General features: G+C 41.8%; 1 protein-coding gene across 2 annotated transcripts; it reads right to left on the bottom strand.

The window, feature by feature from the left end:
- Nucleotides 1-21: 21 nt before the first annotated feature.
- Nucleotides 22-19,174, bottom strand: itprid1 (ITPR interacting domain containing 1). 2 transcript variants are annotated; one of them, XM_034149683.1, is made up of 16 exons: nucleotides 18,755-19,174; nucleotides 17,705-17,750; nucleotides 16,044-16,081; nucleotides 14,459-14,512; nucleotides 13,089-13,137; nucleotides 11,238-11,315; nucleotides 10,675-10,877; nucleotides 10,088-10,578; nucleotides 8,732-8,792; nucleotides 7,939-8,051; nucleotides 5,807-7,789; nucleotides 2,635-2,762; nucleotides 2,335-2,446; nucleotides 1,526-1,755; nucleotides 1,344-1,394; nucleotides 22-989 (listed from the first exon to the last, which is right to left on the bottom strand). In XM_034149683.1, the coding sequence occupies exons 1-14, from the start codon at nucleotides 18,870-18,872 to the stop codon at nucleotides 1,555-1,557; spliced, it is 3,675 nt and encodes a 1,224-aa protein (XP_034005574.1). In that variant the 5' UTR covers nucleotides 18,873-19,174; the 3' UTR covers nucleotides 22-989; nucleotides 1,344-1,394; nucleotides 1,526-1,554. The 2 variants fall into 2 exon arrangements, with proteins under 2 accessions (XP_034005574.1, XP_034005579.1); XM_034149688.1 differs by having other exon boundaries at nucleotides 23-989; nucleotides 1,526-1,766; nucleotides 18,755-19,173.
- Nucleotides 19,175-22,592: the final 3,418 nt, after the last annotated feature.

Consider the following 22,592-nt stretch of genomic DNA (forward strand, 5'->3'; position numbering starts at 1 on the left):
AGAAGAGCTGCTGAATATCAATATAAGTCTAATTAGCGCCTTTTAAGAAAACTGACCTGAACACACCCTCTCATTGTACTCGATAAAAAAGGGTTGTTAGTAAACCCTCTGTCGCACCTCCTTCTTGACATTATACAACATGCTCATCATATATGTATTTTCATTTGCTTTGTACACTTATTCATACAAACAGAACTCCTTCAAGAATAATTCTATCAATTATTTAACCTTAAAATCGTCTATTTCACAAAGATGCTATTAAACATTGCAGGCTAACAATGTTGGACTGCTTGATGATATTGAAATATATCACTAAAAAAGAAGATATATAGAGTTTAGTTTCAGGAACATATCCTTTTTACATATCAAATAAATACATACAATAATAGGAATTGACATGTAAACGTGTATGGAAGTGCACAGGAACAGGAAGGAGTGTTCTTTTTAGTTATATCAGCTCTTTCCTACAAAAAGACCCTTGTGATAATCAAACCCTTTTGAAGTCTTGATGGGGGATTATCCTCTGGTAATTGAGACATCCTGCTGAAGTGTGCTGTAGACCGCTGGAGCTTTTGTTCCAAACGTCCCCCCAGCACAACAAACAACCTCAATATGAAATAATACAGACATACATGAAAGAACACAAACATGTTTCACTGTTCTACGGTTTATTGTAGTGGAATTATTCATACGAAGCTTTGTGCATTCTGACCAGAGGCCTCGTGTGTATTAAATACTTACATTTATATAAATATATATATATTTTAAACATGTTTTTATATGATTTAAACAGCCTATCCTATGCCGTTATTGCTTTTCTTTTATTACACATTTTTCCTATACAACAAAGTTTGCTTCTCATGCAGCTCGTAGTGGTTCTAGAGGAAAATATGAACAAATATTACAAAAAGGCGTATATCTGAAAAAATATTCTTCAGTGAATGGAAGACTTCAGGACCCCCCTGGTTCTCAGGCAGCACCACTGACACCTGCACATCAGGATGATATACAAGCACAATTTAAATTAAACCTAAAATGACATTTTATTAGGGTATAAATTGCAATATTTATTCGTAACACTGGCTGTTATGTGGTCTAAACTAGGGTTAGGGTTCCATATCCTTATCCGCTTCATTAAGTGTTGTCTTTTTCTGTGTTCTTCATTGACTATGCAGCTGCAATGTTAATCAAATAAGTAAACTTTTGATACATTGAAAAAGAAAAGAAAGCGATATATTCTACCTTCTTGTTGACCCAAATATTGGTTTTCTGTTAATAAATGAATTTCTATATCAGATGTATGCATTTAAATTATGATTAAATGATTAATAAAAAAACCTCACCTTTTACTCCAATGAGTCTGTGTTCACAGAATGACGCAGAGACTCCTTCAACTGAAAAACATGACAGGAGTTTACAAAATAATATAAAAGTATCAAAGACTACTTGCTATAAACTACAATGAACCTTGACACGTCAGCCTCTCTCTACTTGTTTCCCTTCATATATTAACGTGATGTCTTACTCTCTGCAGGAAGCCCATCATGTCCAGCTTCATGTCCAGGCCCTCACAGAGGCACTTTGATCCAGGGGGGGACTGTCTGAGGGTCTCCTCCGCTGCGGGGGGGGGTCCCGGGCCGCATGCAGCACTGAGTGGCTACCGTCCTGCCGGGGGGGGCCGGGCTCGAGGAGGGGAGTCCCGCTCCAGGTAGGACGCTGAGCTGAGAGCAGAGCAGAGACTGCTCGTCCAGCAGCCTGTGCATCTTCTGATCAGAAACAAGCAATACCACTTTGTTCATACAGAAGAAAACTACTTAAAATAGATCAAATATCTATTTAAAACACATGCTGAGAGTAGGTGCGCATAACGGCTGTGCATCTGTTGAAAAATATGAGGCGTATAGTATAGTACAGAAGTGCATGTTTTTTTCAGGTTTCTGTAGGGTGACTTCTCTACCGGGCCGGCCTGTCCCTTTACAAAGAAACAGCGCACTTCCCCTTTAAGATGTCTTTGTTGGTCATTTTCCTGCTTTTATATTATTCAGTTCCAAACAGGAGGTTGTTAGCTTGTTAATTAACTAACAATATTATATGTTATGTTTTCAAAAGGCCTCTTCAGAGGGCACATTTGATTCATGTATTTTGTCAAAGCAACAACTGATCAGCTCTAAGAGGGACTGATTGATGACACCTGGGTTAAAGTGGCAACAATTCCAGAGCTCCTCCCTGATTGGCTACAGGCAGCAGGTGCCTCGGGATAAAAGGTTTTGGAAGACAGGAAGCTGGTTTTCCTGTGTGTGTCTGTGAGTGTGTTTGTGTGAAAGAGGGTCTCACCATTTTCAAGCTGTCATCGTAGTGATGGGCGAGTTCATTCAGCTGCAGCTCCAGCTCCTCCGCCTCCTGCCGCACCGCCCGCCTCAGCTCCTCTATGTCCTGAACCTTCACCCTACACACACACACACACACACACCTCGTCGGCACGCTGATAAAATATTTTTTTTTGAATGGCACTTCATATAAAAAAGGTTGCCGGCCCCTGCTCTACTAACTAACTAACTAACTAAAGCCACATATTGTAACCTTAATGTTGACACAAAGTCGAAATGTCAGGGTGCAAACAGGGTGTTTGTGTACCTGTCCTGGTCGGAGAGAGCACTGTAAACGGCAGCCTGGTCCTCAGAGAGCTGCTCCTCCATGTTGCTGAGCACGGAGCGAAACTGCTGCAGACACAGTATCATCTCCTCCAACTCATCCAGAGAGTACTGTCAACATAACAAGAAAATGGGATATATGGAAAATCAAGAATGATAGATAATAGTTGCATTTACACACCGTTAGCTCAACAACACACAATAAAAACATTTAAAGTGGACCTATCATGCTATATTTGAATAATATAGTATAGGACCATACCTATATAAGGCATATTTATACTTTTTTTTTTTCAAAATACCAAACAGATCATGCATTTTAGCCACGCCTCATTTCGCTCAATTTGACATTTTTTAGCTCTGTTTTTGCAAGGGCTGATTCTGTAAGAACAGCACCACCTACAGGCCTGGCATATGTACTACAGCGTCTCCAGCGCTTTCGAACGGCAATGGCCGTGGCTGTCTCCTCCTGATTGGTGGAGCCGTAGCGCCACCGTCCTGACGTCAGGACAGTGAACGTAGGTGGCGAAAAACAAATCTCCAGGTTCACTTTGAAATCTATAAAGAGAGACTTGGCCTTTATAATTTGGAATTGAAAAACGCACGACAGTCTTTCTTCTCTGACATCATTACCAAAAACAAAAACAACGCACGTGCCTTGTTTGCTACCGTCGACAGACTAACTAACCCCCCAGTGTCAGTAGCCTCTGAATTTCTATCCACCAGGGCGTGCAATGATTTTGCCTCCTTCTTCACTGACAAAATTCAGAAAATTAGACAAGCAGTCAGTGCCTCTGCATCAGGTACAGCAAATGTGTTGTCCCTATGTCCACCTAATATCAATTCAAACACCATGACACAATTCCATCAGATTAATGGTAAAAACTTAGAGGACATTATTCAACTTCTGAAATCCTCCTCCTGCTGCCTTGATATTATTCCAACAGGATTTTTCAAAGATGTTTTTCCTTGCATGGCCTCAGATCTACTTCATATAGTAAACACATCTCTTCACTCAGGTATTTTTCCAGAGGCTCTGAAAACTGCAGTCATTAAACCGCTCTTAAAAAAGAATAATCTAGATGCCTCAGTAATGAACAATTACAGGCCAATATCAAACCTGCCATTTCTAGGTAAAATCATTGAAAAAGTTGTATTTCAACAGTTGAGTAACTTCTTGCATTTAAATAACTGTTTGGATGTGTTCCAGTCAGGATTTCGTCCAAACCACAGCACTGAGACTGCTCTTGTAAAGGTCTTCAATGACATCCACTTAAACACAGACAGTGGCAGAACTTCAGTGTTAGTATTATTAGATCTCAGTGCTGCGTTTGACACTGTTGACCACAACATATTACTAGACCGACTAGAAAACTGGGTGGGACTTTCGGCAACAGTTCTAAATTGGTTTGAGTCCTACTTAAAGGACAGAAAAAACTTTGTTTCTATAGGTAAATACACATCTGAGTTGACAAATATGACATGTGGGGTACCTCAAGGCTCCATCTTGGGGCCTCTTCTCTTTAACATCTACATGCTACCACTGGCTCAGATAATGAAAAACAACAAAATAAGTTACCATAGCTATGCGGATGACACACAAATTTACGTAACAATTTCACCAGGAGATTATGCTCCAATTCAAACACTGAGTAAGTGCATTGAACAAATCAATGACTGGATGTGTCAGAACTTTCTCCAATTAAACAAAGATAAAACTGAGGTAATGGTTTTTGGAGCCAAGGCAGAACGTATAAAAGTTAGCGCTGAGCTTCAGTCTGCAATGTTCAAAACAACAGATAAAGCCAGAAATCTAGGTGTAGTCATGGACTCTGACCTGAGTTTCAACAGTCACATTAAAACAGTTACTAAATCAGCCTACTATCACCTAAAGAACATATCTAGGATTAAAAGACTAATGTCACAGCAGGATTTGGAAAAACTTGTCCATGCTTTTATCTTCAGTAGACTCGACTACTGTAATGGTGTCTTTACAGGTCTCACTAAAAAATCTATTAGAAAGCTGCAGCTAATTCAGAACGCCGCTGCTCGAGTCCTCACTAACACTAAGAAAGTGGATCACATCACTCCTGTTCTGAAGTCCTTACACTGGCTTCCTGTGTGTCAAAGAATAGATTTCAAAATACTGCTGCTGGTTTATAAAGCTTTGAATGGTTTAGGCCCAAAATACATGTCTGACCTACTGCTAAATTATGAACCATCCAGATCTCTCAGGTCTTCAGGGACTGGTCAGCTTTCTGTCCCCAGAGTCAGAACTAAACATGGTAAAGCAGCGTTCAGTTATTATGCTCCAAATATCTGGAACAAACTCCCAGAAACCTGCAGGTCCGCTGCAACTCTTACTACTTTTAAATCCAGGCTGAAGACTTTTCTTTTTGCCGCTGCTTTTAATTGAACTATTCACATCTTAAACTGCACTGTAACTTTGAACTTTTATCCATGTATTTTTTCTTTTAATGTTTATTTTATTATCTTTTCTTTTTAATGACTGATTTTAAATGCCATTTTCATAATGTCTTCCATTTTTGTAAAGCACTTTGAATTGCCTTGTGTTGAAAGGTGCTATATAAATAAACTTGCCTTGCCTTGCCTTCAAATCTGGATCAGTTTTTATCAGATCCGTTGCAGCCCCTTTTTTAGAGATTTGGGTATGGAGGAAAATAGAGAGGGTTGTGTTTTCTGACACTTGGTGAGTTCCCTGGAACACCGGGGACACATATTCATGTAGAAAAGACCTAAAAAAGTGCATTTTGCATGATAGGTCCCCTTTAAGGCCTAGAAGTAAGGAAGATTTCAGCTTTTGTGTATCACCTCATGTACCTGCAACACACACACCACTGTCTCCACAAACTCCACATGCAAATGAGGCATTGATATGTTAATAAGGTCCTGGCTATGAATGGGCCTCCATCTCAAGAACTATGGTAATACAACAACAAATATACTATTTATATCAAAGTGGAAACATCGTGACTCATTGGAAGATGGACTGCTCACTCTTTTGTATTCACTCTGACCTAGGTGAATACAAAAGAAACAGTTGAACTGACCAAGGACACGGAAAGCGAACATAACATATAAATCCAAGAGTGAGAAAAGAGGAATAACGAAATGATGGTGATTGTGTTACTCACAGGAATATTCCCCCGTTGCTCTCCGTGCCTGCAGGTACACTGCTGGTCGCAGGAGGAGCAGCATGCGATGGTCTCAGTGTGAGGACCCTCCCAAAGCTTGTCCTCATATTCCCCTCCATTCCTGTCCACCTCCTCCTCCTCATCGGTCCACAGCCCTTTATCCACAGACACCGACATAGGATTTCTAGCCATCCCGGGGAGATAGTCATGTGACTCCCATTCTTTAGGCAAATATGGACACGAGGAGAAGTTCGGTGTAGGGTTTGGTATCATTCCAGTGGATACGGTCACTTCATATGGGGCAGAATGAAGCCCCCCGTGTGATAACTTCTGGGTGAGGGTGTGTCGTTGGATGTGCAGGTCTGTCCACGATTGGACAGCGCGGAAAGGACTGGAGGTGTCCAAAGGGAGGACACTAGGGAGAGGGGAGCGTTTAGAGTGAGTCGTGAAGGGAACATCCGTCCGGTGGACAATATGAGAGGAAGGAGATGAGGACATCTGGACAGAGACGGAGCGACTTGACGGTTTCAGGTTTGAAGATGCGACGGGGGACGCTAATGGTCGCGTCAAAGAGGAGGGTGAATCTGAGGAGGTCTGGTGGTTAGTGTCCATTGTTGTTGAGGATGTCACCGATGAAGTCATGTCTCTGCCTGTGGATGAAGAAGAATCCATAAAAGCTGCATTTGTATTCCCAGGAGATTCGTCAGGGGTTTCAAAGCTGCCTGCTTCAGGAGTCGGATTGGAAACCTGGATCGGTTCCGCCCAATAGACCCGCCCTTCATTATCAAGCCGCTCAAGAAACGCCTCCGTATCTTCACTTTCACTTCCACTTCCAGAGCCGTCCACTGAGGTTTGAAACACCAGATCCAAGCTCTCGATCTTGATCAGACCCTTTGGTTCCACTTCAGTTCTGCTGTGCGCTTCTGGCACATCATCAAGTAAAACTGAAGTGAGTGATTCTCCGTCTGATCCCCTTTGAAAGTCTTCCGGTTTGGTTCCAGCTGAAAGCCCCTCTTGCAAACTACAGGACTGGAGCTGCGGATCTATTTCTGTTTGGTTACATACTTCCTCACAGACTAATCTTGAACTTTCTGACAGGCCTGCAGAGCTCTCTGTGTCTGGGATGTAAACCTCTGGAGTCTGCACAGTGTCAGCGCCCTCCTCCCCCCCCGTCTGATGGGTATCCTCAAAGCCTAACGGGAGGTGATTCCTCTGGAAGACATCTTGGACAGGAGGGGCTGGATGTAAGTTATCATCATGACTTGCTTTGTCCTGTTGGGAGTGCTCTGAAAGGCCTGGAATTCGTTCAACAGCTGGGTCGACCTCACCATCCTGGCATTGTGATGAGAATTGACAAACTGGACTGGAAGATTTAGGAGAAGGCGGTGTGGGACAAACCTCCTCAAACTCAGAGGAGTCCAGGACAGAGAAGAAAGGGGGTGGACAACTACGATCAGGAGTTGAAAAGGGATGCGAGGATGGTGAGGAATCGGAGAGGGAATTCCCATGTGAAGCCAACTCAGCCTGGTTTGACTCTCTGTTCCCAGAGGAGGAAAACAAACAAGCCAAATTTGGAGAGGGAGATGAGGCAGGAGGAGGAGGGTCACTCAGGCATGCTGTGCTCTCAGAGTCATGGGATGGACCAGAGAGGTGGGGGTGTGGTGCATCCTGGTCCTCAGTTTTAATCTCCTCTGAATCTGGAGTTAACGAGGCAGGCAGCGAAGCAGAGGAAGACTGATCCTGATCACGTGGGGTCTGTAAACTCTGCAGGTTAGATTCCAGGAGACGCGATAAAACGGGAGATGGGGAATGGGGGGAAACTAACGAAAGCTCTGGTGAAAGGAGAGATGTGTCTGCACCAGAAGAGGTTGGAGATGACGAGAGCGGTAGAGATGAAGCGGTATGAGGGGAAGTTGGAGAGGTGGAGTCTGGATTCTCACTGCTCTGGCTGTCAGTGCTTCCTCCCAGCAGGCCTGACAGAGCCTTACGACCAAACACACATTACAGACAGTCAAACAACCGGAGACATGCAGTACATCGCATTGAAGCACATTGTCAGAGTGAGTGATTTAAAAGGGTACAGCAGATTTAGCATTGCATTTTATTGTGAGAGGAGTGCATTATTAGGAGACCTTGAGGAGATCTTGTCCCGGTGCCGCCTGCTGACTGAGGGGGGGGATGATGGGCTCCTCTAAAAACCCACTGCTGTCTGACTGGCAGCTGGTGGACCGCATGAAACTCTGCGCTGCTCACACACAGGGGAGGAAAGGGAAAGCAATCAGAAAGAGGGAGAGTGTGTTATATTCACAACTTAAAGGGGTCCTATTATACAAATGTTCAGGTCAGTATGTATCTACTGGGACATGTCTCCATGCTTTAATGTTCAAAAAGCTCTGTATTTTTCATACTGCCTGTGCTGCAGCACCTTTTTTCACCCTCTGTCTGAAACCAGAGCCCAGTCTGCTCTGATTGGTTAGCTGGCCGGCTCTGTTCTGATTGGTTAACCGCTTAGGGATGTCGGAAATGTCCCGTCCCACGTACAAAGTTTTTTAGCAATAGCCAATAGAAGTGTTACATGGAGATGTCACTATGTTTTGTCCTGACAGAAAACCATGCAGTTTAACCAGCAATGATGCCCATATGGAAATGACCAAAGCCTCTAATGCCTTTGCATTTTTTGCATCATGCGAGATTGTCCAATGAAGCTGAAACTGTATGCCGGTGATTTACATATTTATGTTCCCGTTGATAGTTCTATCATGTAAAACTTTTCCAAGTCGAATAAGCGGCCTGTGTTGTAAAAGTGTCATTCAGGTGTCATAACGTTTTGTTAAGGAACTCTCCTTGTGTTTCAGGAGTGGCAATATAGAGAAAGCAAGCGAATTGAGAATACTTTAATAAATAATGATAGGTTTAGAGACCCACCTAAATGTTCTGCTCCTCCTGTGTAGCTCCCTGTCACACTACTTTCATCAAAACTGTGGATCTGGAAAGATATATATATGACAATATTAACAACAGAGATGTGAGTGGGAGTATGAGTTATTAAATGCATATTGAAATCCCATTGGATCAGCTCTGCTGCAAATCACATATTAGTTAAGATATAACTTTAGTTTACAGAAATGTGTTCATACATTCAACACTGTCTATATTAAGGGTATGAGTTAGTGACTTTTTTCTACTTGATTGCATTTTATTAGGAGGTGCTGCTCATATTTGACCACTCTCATTTCAATCATATCTCATAGTAACTGCATTAACATACAACTAACATGTTTAATATTGAGTTAAAAACACAAAGATACTGATTTTTCCAACCATCAGCATTTACATCATGCTTTATTGTCAGGAATGGATGCTGAAGGTAAATAAATAAAAAGAGATGGATTGAGATATAGTGTTTAACACTAGAACCGCCAATCGGGTCAATTTGACCCAGAGCTGTTTTTTATTGTGTGTAACTTTTTTTCAATAAAATATTAAAGTCTTCCAGTCTGTGACTTTTCCTGAAAGTGTGTTATGTAGCACCCTATGTTGTTAAAAATTGTCAATATGAAGTCAGATTGAAGAAATCGCCCAAAAAATTGCCATTTATACCTATTTCCGCCCAGCGGGTCATATTGACCCCACCCCTTTTCATATAAACATGACATGTTGCTATAGCAACGCCTTTTGTCTACTGCGGTTCCTTATACTGTAGATTGAGAGATAGAGAGAGAGAGATAGATGGATAGATATATTGATAGATAGTTATAGATAGAGAGAGAGAGAGAGAGATAGAGACAGTCTGTAGTGAAGGAGTGCGCTCCCGCTCACGGGAGACTGCTCGCGCTGCGCTCCGCAGCAAACAGCTGTGGGGCGAGTTGAAAGTACGTTATGCTGGCCGCGGTGTCTAAATAATGCTTCCGGGCTAGCGGGCCATTTATAATGTCGAGCCCTGAGAGTCCACAGATTATATTGGTATACGTTTCATCCCTGTGCGATCAAAACTCACTGTTCAATAAAAGAACATTTTACCTTGAAAATCAATGCATTCTAATAGCGGGTCAATTTGACCCAGGTGGCGGTTTTAGGTATAAAAAATCTCTGGCGGTTCTAGTGTTAAATAGGGTAAATATGAGCTTTTGTAAGTCAAAGTGTATCATTGTAAAAGAAAAAATCGGGGTAGTCAGAAAATAAGAAACTCTTCACATCCAACAGGCAAACCTACAAACGATACTATTGTTAGAGTTGAAATTAATACACTTTGAGATCTGTGGCAGTTGCAGTTCAACTTGCCTCTTCCATTTCAAATGATTCCCTGGCCGGTCCTGTGCTCCTCTTCCTCAGTAAAACGTTGGCTGGGGGTCTGGGTTGACCTTCTGTCAGGGGCCCGTGTCTGAGGGCTCCCTCCTGGACTGTGAAAGCAGCTATATTAGGGTCCGGACCGGGTCCTTGTTCCTCCGCCAGAGGACTCAGACACACGGCCTCTGGGTGTCCAGGTTTGGCTCTTTTTAAGGCAGATTTCTTGTCTCCAAGGCTGGATGGAGGTTGCATAGCTTCAGGTGGATCAGCAGCCGGTGTGGTTAGGTCCTGAGACTTCTGGTTGTGGATTTGGCTGAGTGACTTCTTTGATGCTCGCCTGAACAGCATGCCCACGTGCCGCCTCTTCTCCCGGGCCTCAGGAGTCAGGGCTTTCCCCAGGGGGGCTCTGAGGGGGGACGAAGGCCCCACCAGGGAGGAGAACGCTGTGGTCACCTGCTGGAGAACCTCGAGCTGTCTGAAGCGATCTGGAGGGAGAAGACGGGGAAATCTTGTTATCACTTGTTAGGAATGATTCTTCACATTCATGTACCGGTGGTCATGGTGCTGCAATCCAGACTTACTGCTGACGTCTGGGTTCTCCAGGTCCAGCCGGTTCTGCTGGGCCTCCAGAAACACCTGCAGGTTTATCCCTTTGGCCTGAGACTGGTAGTTGATGAATCGAGCCGGGATGCGTCCGGAGAGGTCGGGCTCGTCGCAGCCAAAGCCCATCTCCAGCAGAACCTCCTCCGGGTCGTCGTTCCACAGGTTCAGGATGTCCATCACACTGACCACAGGGAGAAGGAGCCATGATCAGGACAGAATGTGTGTCAGAAATCAGGATATAAGGTAAATGCATGACTCGTCTCCCCCCCCCCCCCCCCCTAGCAAATCCATGCAGCAATGATCCAGATATGGAAATAACCAAAGCCTCTAATGACTCCTTTTTTTGCATCATGTCAGATTATCCAATGATGATTGTGTGTGTGTGTGTGTGTGTGTGTGTGTGTGTGTGTGTGTGTGTGTGTGTGTGTGTGTGTGTGTGTGTGTGTGTGTGTGTGTGTGTGTGTGTGTGTGTGTGTGTGTGTGTGTGTGTGTGTGTGTGTGTGTGTGTGTGTGTGTGTGTGTGTGTGTGTGTCCAACCAACCTGAGTGGTCCGGAGTGAGCTGAGATTGTTGAGTTGATGCTGTTCCACCGGCTGAGGGAAGGACTTGACCGGCTCCACCTGAGGAAGTACAAAACAAAGAAAGGTTATATTTCAAATTGTAAAATATGAATTAGCTCTTCATAAAAATGTAATATTTATATATACTGTATATCCTAACATGTCGAAGAATACAGAATTCATCTCTTATTGTGTAATGATTGATCAATCAAACTACATCGACCAGCTGTTTTAGGAAATGTGTCTTGAAATGTAATATTTGTGATTTGTGTTATGACTTACTTTCAGATTGAAGAACTACTGAGAGACGGACTAAGTCATTGTTCAATCCATTAATGGCTTTTTTTTTGTTTTCTCATTACGAGCACTCATTGTCATTTGACACTGGAATCATTCATAAGATCATACTGTAAGATTATTTATAATTCTCTTGTTTTACTATAACTGTGTCGCATGTAACAAAACCATGCCCCGTTCAAACACAAGGTAAACATAAGTAGTATAGCTTAACTTCTGGTCTTGTTTGATAATCACTGGCTTGATAAATGATAGCTAATAATAGGAAAGAACAAACAGTGTGTGTCAAATAGGTCATATGTGTAAGATCTGAATGAATACTGCTCTTCCAAACATCACAGAATAAAAAGCAGCCATGCAGTGGCTATCAGCTGTGTGTACTCACATTGTGCTGCAGGTCTGTGTCGATCATAACCCTGTGTGACATGTGTTGCTTGATCGTTTATACTTCTGCCCTCTTCCAGCTGATTCATATTTTCTGCTCGGGCATTGTAATAACTTTCCTCGGATGCTTTCGCTTTCTATGCAAACCTGTGTGGGCAGTGCAGCTTATTTGCCTGGTAAATATGACTTGTAGGTATCTGTCTAACTTTCTGTTCAGCTCCAGAAGATGCTGTCACGGCCTGAACCAACAACTGTCAGTCAAAGAGTTCAAATCAAACAAAGAGCATTTATTTATTCTAAAAAGTTATGTAATCAGATAGGTAATAAAAACAGCTCTTCCTCATATCTTAAAGTCATTACAGGAACAGCTATTGAAGTGTTCTCCCTATTTTGAACAAGGTTACCAGGTGTGTCAGAATAATGGTGCTTCTGTACGCAGATTATATGTGATGCTTTTATGAAGCGCCCTGTCTGCTTTAAGTGAAGTTATGTAAAGTGTTTATCTTCATAATGTGTTTAATATGTTCCATCCTGTCTCTGGACAGTAGAAACCAGTTTGTGGTCCATTTGTCTGCCTAAGAGGGGGTTTGAGTTATAAAGCTTTAAAACGTATCAATAACATTGAAAGCATTTTACAATAGTCAAAGTAAAGACTTAACCAAATATCAGATGTAACAACAATTTACGCAAACCACTGAACTGAACATGACCCTATAAGCAAAACTTGTATTAGATTGTACGGCGTGTTAACCTTTGTATTGTGTTATGAAGGAATGTTATATATAGGGTGATCGAGCTGGGCTTCGTAGGAAGTGTCGCAGATAGCTTTCAGTGATATTTAGAAGAGGGAACAGATGGGGAATGTGCTTACATGAGCTAACACTGCAGCGCTGGTCACTTAGAAAGTTATTTTGTTGGAATATAAATCAACCAAGAAGCTCTGTTTTAGTATCTTTTCACCAACAATAAAGAAGTAAATATAGGTTACATTTCAAACAGTGTTAGCATGGATTCCAGTGTGATAGAGATCAGCCTCCCTCTGCACGCACTTCTGACAGGAGATGAGAACAACATGAAGAAGAAGAAGAAGAAGAAGAAGAAGAAGAAGAAGAAGAAGAAGAAGAAGAAGAAGAAGAAGAGAGAGGTCCTTACCACAGAAACTCCTGGACCGTCCTCGCCCCCCGGCTACCATATAGAGACGCTGCAGGAGAGAGAAGTCATGTCATCAGGACAGACTCATGAGGCCGGACATGACAGAGAGGGGACATCGGTAAGAGCAAGAAGGCAGCCTCCTTGATTCTCAGCTGGTTGAGAGTCAGCACATCCTGTCCAGGTCTGGTGTCAGGGCTCCTTGAGCTATATTAGGAAAGTGTTTCTCTCTCTCTCTCCCCCCCCCCCCCCCCCCCCCCCCCCCCCCCCTCTTTGCTCTTTTCCTCCACTGTGTGTTTGGGTTTTGGCAGTTGCCTCCGCCTCTCTATCCCAGAATCCATTTGACACTGGCATGATGTCAAGAACCAAGTAGTCTGTCTCTTTCTGCACCTTTTGCTTTAATGCACACATCATCATGTCAGAGACCTACTCTGACTGACTGACAACCTGCAGGACTTTAAGTGAGGGATGTGAAATCAAATCAAAAACAAGAATGCAGTCCTCAAAAAAAAAGCTGGTTTAAATTGTGTGCTTTGACACAGATGCAAAGGTATTAGGCACTTTTAGTGTTAATAATTTGAATTTAAATACATTTATCATCTCCAGCTCATTTCTTGCATCTGCTACAATAGACCATGCATGCAAACGCATCAGCAATTATCTCAAAAGTGATTATTTGTTTTATGTAAGGCAAGGCAAGGCAAGGCAAGTTTATTTATATAGCACTTTCCAGCACGCGACAATTCAAAGTGCTTGCTTGAGTACTTTTTAGGAATAAATACAGTAAAAACACATTATATAATGGCATTTTACAACAGGCATTAAAAAGGAAAGATAATAAAATAAACACAACAGGTATACAATACATGTTTAAATGGCATACTGTAGTGCGAATATGAGCAGCTCAATTAAAAGCAGCGTCAAAGAGATATGTTTTCAGTCTCGATTTAAAAATAGTACGAGTTTTTGCAGAGGTGCACGATTTGGGTAGTTTGTTCCAGATTGTCGGGGCATAATAGCTAAACGCTGCCTCTCCATGTTTTGTTTTTACTCTCGTAGCCGGCAGCTTCATATTTTAAGAGGATAATGAACTACTTCTCAAATGAAGTTGGTGTGCCCTGCCCTTAAATGTCCAATATACAGTTCAGGAAAAATATTCAATCCATTTAGAGGTCTGGACCTGTGTGTACCCACAGTACCATCCTCAGTGTAAATACACAGGAGATTCTGGCTATCCTCTGTGTGTGTTGGTGTTGGATCCACACATAAATAAATCATCGGCTTGCTTTCCTAAACGGATGAGTGTGTGTGTGCCTGTAAAGATTCCCTGCTGAAGATGTCACCTTACAAGTCCAGAGCGGGAGGCTGTTTACCTTCTAGCCCCAAGGCCAGGTCATCGTCACTGCTGGGGCTCCTCTTCAGAGGCTCTGCCGGAGAGAGAGGACACGGAGGACATGAGAAACAGAACATACTGTATGACGGAAGACAAACTTCTGTTGTGGTTCAGCAGCATGGGCTCGACAAATGAGGAGAATAATACCTCTGCTTAGGACTGGATATATCTTTTTAGTTGCTATGCATTGACATAAACAATAGTCTTAAAGACGGTGTTTTTGTTCAAATATTAGTGTCACCTATTTATGACCTCTGTAGTCAAGGGATCGTGAAAGACGGCACCAGCCTTTAAGAGACACAGATATGGGTGGAAGAAGCTGCAGAGTTTTTAACCGTTATATATAATTATAGAAAGAACGACGATGTTAGTTTGTTTATCATTTCACATGAGTTTTGACTATTGTAGAGCGCTATTTTCTTTGTTAATTCTCTGGAAATAATTTTGTTTTAATTAACCACGAGTCCCATAAAATCATCACATCATCAGAAGCCAAACAAACCATCACAACTGATAAAGTCTTTAAAGTGGCTTGAACGAAACAAAGGAAGGAATCCGCGACACATAGCAAATATTTATCAGAAAGGGTAGAGAGAAAGATTTTTTTTGGGTCCCAGTTTTCTGCTTTTCAGCAAAAAAAGTACTATATTTATGCTCTTAGCAGTCCAAAAATGATTTCTGTTGGAGCCTCTACTGCCACCGTGAGGTTAGTGTGTGGCTTTGAGTGAAACCACTTTGACTAATGATCAAATATCTGCAGATCTGATGACGTTAACATCCCAATCTCAGAGCTATTGAGACCTCCAGCAGCCCCAATACAGTGGACAGAGTTCTCCTGAGTAACAACAGCAAGGCAGCGCTGCTTTTCTTGAAGGTGACGGAGAGAGAGGGGGGGGGGGGGGGGCAGCAGACGCATGAGGAGCAATTTGCCGTTCCCATGGTTTTCTCAACCACCATTTGCATGCTGTTTGAATGGGCTGGCCTCGGGGCCGTTGGGAGGGAGTGTAGTTAGGTAATCCACACTGTAAATTCATTAAAGTGAGGCCTTTGATTTCACAACCACAGTATTGTCATTATTAAGAACATTTTAAATGGACCATTATGGAAAGGAGAAGTGTAAGACACTCCTTACCAACTGATAGGAGGGTATTAACACAATACCATTTTTAAAAGAGCATTACAAATGTGATTAAAAAGGAGAACTCTTATCATTTCTAACGCTCAAGCAGCAGGAACTTATCCTATTAACCAGTGTTATGTATCTGTTGCTGCACAGCTGCTGTATACCGCACGTCAGCTACTGTTCGTCTGCGTTGTCTCACACTCGCTAATGCCTCGTGTGACATAATAACACTTTTAGCCAGCCAGTCATCACTTAAAGATTAACCTCATCACACTGCACTCACTAAAACTACTACAGAAGTGATCCGAACCAAGCAAACATTTACTCACCATCATGTGCCGCTGAATCACACAGGGAAGAAGACGATATAAAGTTGACACAGAATAAAGATGACAGACGCCTCCCTGTTGTGAAAGCAGAAAGGGATTTCCATTGGTCTTACCTGCAGCTTCCTGCAGTGGCTCATGCTTTGCATCTTCCCTGCAAACACAGGTCACGTTTTATTAGAAGGAGGGACAAGGTTTGAGAAAGCACGGGGTCGGAAGAAGCACTCAGATTACTTAAGTAAAGGTAGAAATACTATGGTCTTAAAACACTCCTTGAAATACAAGTAAAAGTCCTGAATTCAAAATGTTACCCCTCCTGTTGTCTTCGGGTCAAATCTGACCGATTTACTACTTTCATCAATCATAACTTTTTTGTTTTAGATTCGATTGCATTAAGGCTTTATGATATCCTTCACAGTAGACATTTGAACGTGTAAAATTGCTGATCACCACTTTCATTGAATTTTGGATGATTTAGTCAACTTTGTAACACCCATGGTGTTCCCGGTCAAAAATGACCGCCATAAAGAAAAGGAATTAGTAACCATCCGGATCAGATAAAACACACACACACACACACACACACACACACACACACACACACACACACACACACACACACACACACACACACACACACACACACACACATACACACACACTAGATGTGTTCCCCCCCTCTTATGTGCCCAATCCCCCCATGTGAATCACACCTGGCACACACACACACACACACACACACACACACACACACACACACACACACACACACACACACACACACACATATAACAATTTGACACATGTCCCGCTCTTATGTGCCCATCCCCCCACATGGATCACACCTGGCACACGCAATACATGTTCAGTGTCTATTCTTTGTATATTAACTGCAGTTTTTCATGTATACCAGTAGTCTGATACAATATGTACAGTTTGAAAGGGTGTTAAATGAAATTTGGTGATGATTAATGGTTTTTGTGTTAATGTAATAGCAGTTAAAACAGGACCGGTCAAATTTGACCGCGAACACCAAAGTAAGGGGGGGGGAAACGAAGACAATAGGAGGGTTAAGTAAATATACAGAAGTATTATAAGCTAAATGTTTTCAAAGTATGACAAGTAAAGTTGCTCACTATGAAGACTGGCTCTTTTCACAGTATTCAATTATCATAAAATATTATATAATCCTGATTTTATCACCAACAAATACATGTAAGAGCATTTTACTGTTGCAGTTTGACACTGTGGAGCCAATTGTATACTTTTTAAAATACTGGTTTGTATTTAGATTGAATTACAGTACTCTTATATGATATTATGTCATATAAGCATATCAAATGTAACTAGTAACTAGGAGTGGTAAATAAATGTGGAAGAGTAAAAAGAATTGCCTCTAAAATGGTGTGGAGCAGAGGTATAAAGTAGCAAACAATTGAAATACTCAAGTGAAGTACACAGGTGTCAAAATAGTACTTAAGTTTGGTACTTGAGTTAATAAACGTTGTTACTTTCCACCACTTGAGATCACACACACATACGCACACGTTATGAGGGCAATACATTATGATAATTGTGTGCGGTGTACTTTATAAACATATGGTTTGGCTCCTGGAATGTAACCACCCAAATATGTATATGGTATATTTCAAATACAGCACATAGCAGAAACTGAACAAGCAACCAATGGAAAAGCGTATTCCACAGTTCAGAAGAGATGATTCAATTGGAGCATGAACATTACTACAGCAGCCTATATTCCCATGTTAATACTCACTCTGTGGTGGTGAGCCATTTCCTGACACTGTCCTGGCTCGAATTTCCTGCGGTTGACATGATGCAACACATTATAATAATGCCGGTGACAAGTAACCACTGATAGCAAACACATAAAGAGCCGGATAGCCTCAGAGCTGCTCAGGCACTACATTGGTAAATAAGTAAAATAATTGTCTGTAAATAACTAGTTACTGCTAAAAGGAGAGTCTATAGTGGTTGTCCTTTATGTGACATGGCTATGAGAGTTTTGTTAAAGTAGTGCATCAATTCAATATATGATCATTAACTGGAGCTCATTTTGGTCAATTTCTAGATCCTTGCCACAATTCTTTATTTAAAGGGGACCTATCATGCAAAATGCACTTTTGTACGTCTTTTATACATGAATATGTGTCCCCGGTGTTCCAGGGAACTCATCAAGTGTCAGAAAACACAACCCTCTCTATTTTCCTCCATACCCAAATCTCTAAAAAAGGGGCTGCAACGGATCTGATAAAAACTGATCCAGATTTGAACACTGTCCTGACGTCAGGACGGTGGCGCTACGGCTATTGGGCCAACTCTAAACAGCTAAAATGCATGATCTGTTTGGTATTTAAAAAAAAAAAAAGTATAAATATGCCTTATATAGGTATGGTCCTATACTATATTATTCAAATATAGCATGATAGGTCCACTTTAATGCTTTTATTAAAACCACTGGATTTCAAAGAACCATATATATAATCAGCTACAGCTTTTGATGTCTTACCCAATTTTCTCAAAATTATCAATGTTCTATCCATCCCAGTACTATCCATATTGCACACTCAAAACATTGTGTCACTGTGCAACAATAATAGCAAACCTGATGTTCACTGTTGTTAACTCAAACAAAGTTCAGAGTTTCATGGGTTCAATTTCAAAAAATATATATAAAAGCACAATTTTGAAAATGATTAAAACTAACTTTTCTTTTAGGTTAACTTTACTTTATTTATTGTAAATAAGGTTAAACCTGCAACCTGGTTTTGTTGGCTCACAAAGAATATTTGTATGGCGTCCGTACCGTGATGGTCCTGGTCCTGGTCCTGGTCCGGGGTGAACTCAGGGAGGTCCATGTTGCTCCAGTGGACCCTGGAAGCAGCCAGGTTGCTCCTCTTGGCCAGAGCTCCTTCAGACGCCATGGAAGTATCAACAGCTCCTCAAATAATAAGCAGAGGATGGACAAAAACACACCAGAGAAACATGGACACCTGTGGAATTGGAGGTATATCTCCTGGTTTCACATTGTCCCGGACAGCAGCAGTGGAGTTGTTCCCAGCAGAGAGGACGCTTTGTGAAGATGCAGAGCTGAACTCACAGGCAGAGAAATGCAGCTCTCATTCAGCTCCTGTCCCACATGGTAAACATGCCGGAGCAAAGGAGGGACATGCAAATGAGTTGGTCAGACTGCTCAGCCCTACAAGGAAATATTACATCCTGGCTGACTTGTTGATGCCTTCCTGCTCCACTTTTATCTGCTTCTGCCTGCCTGTGGCCAGAGGAGGAAACAATACTCTTCATGTTCCTTTATTAGTACTTTTCAATATAATGTGCGTAGCATACAAACTAATGGACGCAGCAAGTTACACAAGTTTGTCATGTATTTTTAAAGGTGTCACTGTTTTTCTTGTCAGTGTTTGTTATTTGCATACTGCTTTTTTCCCGCCCCAATGACACCCTTTCTGTCCAGCCCTGACAAGAGCATTTGTTCGGCATGTATATTTATAACATCATGCAAACGTTGTGGTTTTATGATGTCACACAGGTATGCTTACTGTCACACGTATTTCTGACATTCCTGATATAAAACAGCTTAGCAAAATTGATTGATTGATGCAAACCTTTAGACTTTGTAAAACTTTGGAGTTTGAAGCATATGAAAAGATTGGAGTTTCAGGTTAGGTTAGCTATCAGCAACACTTTGTATGACTGTTCAGGCCTCTGAGCTGATAGGCTGCCTTTAAAATGCAAATAGTTCCTCTTTCAATAGCTAAACTGTGTGTACTAAGATGAGAAGAAATACATGAGCAGAACAAAAGAGAAGCCAGTGTGTGTGTTTGTTTATGTATGTGAAAGCAGTCCTTGTGTGCGACCTCTGTCCTATTTGTTTCTACCACCAGGAGGCGACAAAACCTTTCAAATCCAAAACAAAGTGCTGTCAACTTCAGAGAATTGAGATAAAACTAAGCAATTGTACTAATGTCAACACAAATATAAAGTTTATTCATCAGCCCAAACTCTCATTAAATAAACTGTATGTTAAGATTACTTTAAAAGACTCATTTACAGTAAGTATAGGTTAAGATAAGACTGTAGGATACCTAATAGGGAAATTTCCCAAGCTACACAGTAATATATTTAAATAATTGTCCTATTTTACATAGATAAAGGTGTTACTGTGTTACTCCTCTGTGGTCCTCAGTATTAAAAGCCACACCTGAACATAAAATGTCTGAAATGCACTTGTCATTTAATTTCTCAGAATAAAACGCACATTTTTCATGAAATTGCTGTTTTCTTTTAAACAAATGCAGGCCCTGAACTTCATCTCTGCTACACACTGGGGCCGGAGGCTTTTGAGAGGAGGCGGCCATATGCACAGCTTGCTTGTGGGTGGCATGGCACCCAAAGGAGTCAGTAGGGGAGTGGGCAGAGTGCAGGGGGCCCAGTCCATGACTAATCAGCACCCTGAGCGGGCTGCCAGATGGGCCTTTTGGATCATCTGTGGCTCAGGAAGACCGTGCCAGTGGCCAACCAATCGCAACAAAGAACCACTCGGAGAACACTGTGGACGCCATGTGGTCGTTACATGTGTGGCTGTTTGTTTGAAAAATGATTTGATAATTAAAATGTGGTTCAGGATTTGGTTAGGCATTATGATATCAGTGGGTTTGCATTTTAACGCTCTTTATTTGACACCACGGTCAACCATTTAGTGTATGTTGAATTGTGTGGACTTCCTTACACTTCCCCTTTTTAGAAGATGTTACTTTGTCTCCCCTGAAGATCACTATAGAATAAGAGGCTGGTTGTCTCATGACCTCAGTGACACTCACTAAAGCAGTATACTTCCTGCATTGGCACTCAATGTTGGCATAGGGTTAGCCATTACTGTAAAAGCAAGCTGTGGCACTGCCATGCTGAGCTCTCCCCACACACACACGCTCCCTCAGTGTGACACGGATCATTAAGCCGCTTCATTATAAAACACGACTTTTAATAAAATAATCATCATCCCGCTGGAAGATGGAGATAGAGCATGCTTAATTACTTAGCTTAAGTACACAACAGAGAAGTCTACATAGTGCTTCATGCAAAGACATACAAAAATTAAAAAGCTAAATTATGGTGTGTGTGTGTGTGTGTGTGTGTGTGTGTGTGTGTGTGTGTGTGTGTGTCAGAGGTGATTGCAATGCTCTTTACACACTAATTATCGTCAACATGTCGTTGGTGCTGGTTGAGCGGTTGTTGCATTTGTATCCAAAGAGCAAGAATCTACCCAAAGCTTCAGTTCCAAATGTGCATCCCGTTAAAATGGCTGGTGTTAAGTGGGGGGGGATTCAAATCTACACAATTAAATTGGCCTTGGAGCAGGGGTTTGATGGTATAAGATTGCAGGACTTAACCTGACTCCATCGTGGCTCATAGCTTTACACAGCCAATCAATAAGTACAAGCGTTTTGTAGGGTTATGAAAACAACACTATTTCCACGTAATAGGCTCCAAATTACACATTTATTTGAAAAGTCTTATACTTAGAAATGTAATCACACGTCCTGTAACTTGTATTTCTCATTAAAGTAGTCTATCAGCGCCTGAGATGCTCCAGAAATGAATGATTCACTTAATTATCATTTAATTTTGTTTCACTAAAAACACCCCACTTACACCAGAAAGTGTAATCCCAGCCACAGGGTGTGAACGCTCCTATCCTCATTTACAGACTGGCATCGCATCACTTTGTGTTTAGGAGCAGGGAATGTGATAATGAAGTCACTCAGGACTGCAAACATTCTTTAACAGCGAGTCAGGGGTCTTTTTTTTCACCCGCTATTTTAGGATATGCCGGCCATGTGTTTAAGAATGTTACATTTTTTAGGTCAAAATGGGACGATGCCTCCTCTTTGTCTCCTATCTGCCGCACAATGATTTATTGATCCCAAATGGCCACATAGCTAATTAACAGAGTAATTAATTAATATGAATTTGCATATTTGCATTTGCAATTACTGCCGTGAAGTAATTAGTTTGAGATGGAAGAGTTTGACTCATCAGATGTTGGTGTGTGTACTGGACCAGAAAGACCCGCGCCAGCTGAGGCTTCATGGGGGGGGGGGGAAGGTATGTATCAACTAGAAGTTAGGCAGGTTTTGTGGACAGATAATACAATTAAAAATTAAAATACAATGCTACACTAGGTGCTTTACTATGACATTGCATGTGATGCAAGCATATTGAAAGAACTAGATGGGTGCCATTGCTGCAGAAAAACCAAAAATAATCATTTAAAATTCAGTTTTTTCGACAATTTAACAATAATTTGGCTGTCTGGAGTGCTTTCTTTTGAGGAACCCTCTTGCTGTGCCTGAACAATGCCGGAGTGTGCATGTTGACAGCACAGTGAGTTAATTAAATGAGAATAAACTAGTGTGAACAGATCCCCGAGTATCATCACTTCACAAGATCATGTGACTCAGTGTGCTCAGACTTTCATCTAGAAACTCAAATCTGTCCCCGGGGAGTAAGACTGGCACCGAATCCCCGCACTGCAGTCAGACTGGGAACACTGGGAGAGAGGCATTTTGGGGATAGAGAGATACAAACATAGGAGGGTGAGAGACATAGAGTCACACAGAGAGAGA

Source organism: Trematomus bernacchii, unplaced genomic scaffold (assembly GCF_902827165.1).
Source record: "Trematomus bernacchii unplaced genomic scaffold, fTreBer1.1, whole genome shotgun sequence".
Taxonomy (NCBI): Eukaryota; Metazoa; Chordata; class Actinopteri; order Perciformes; family Nototheniidae; genus Trematomus; species Trematomus bernacchii.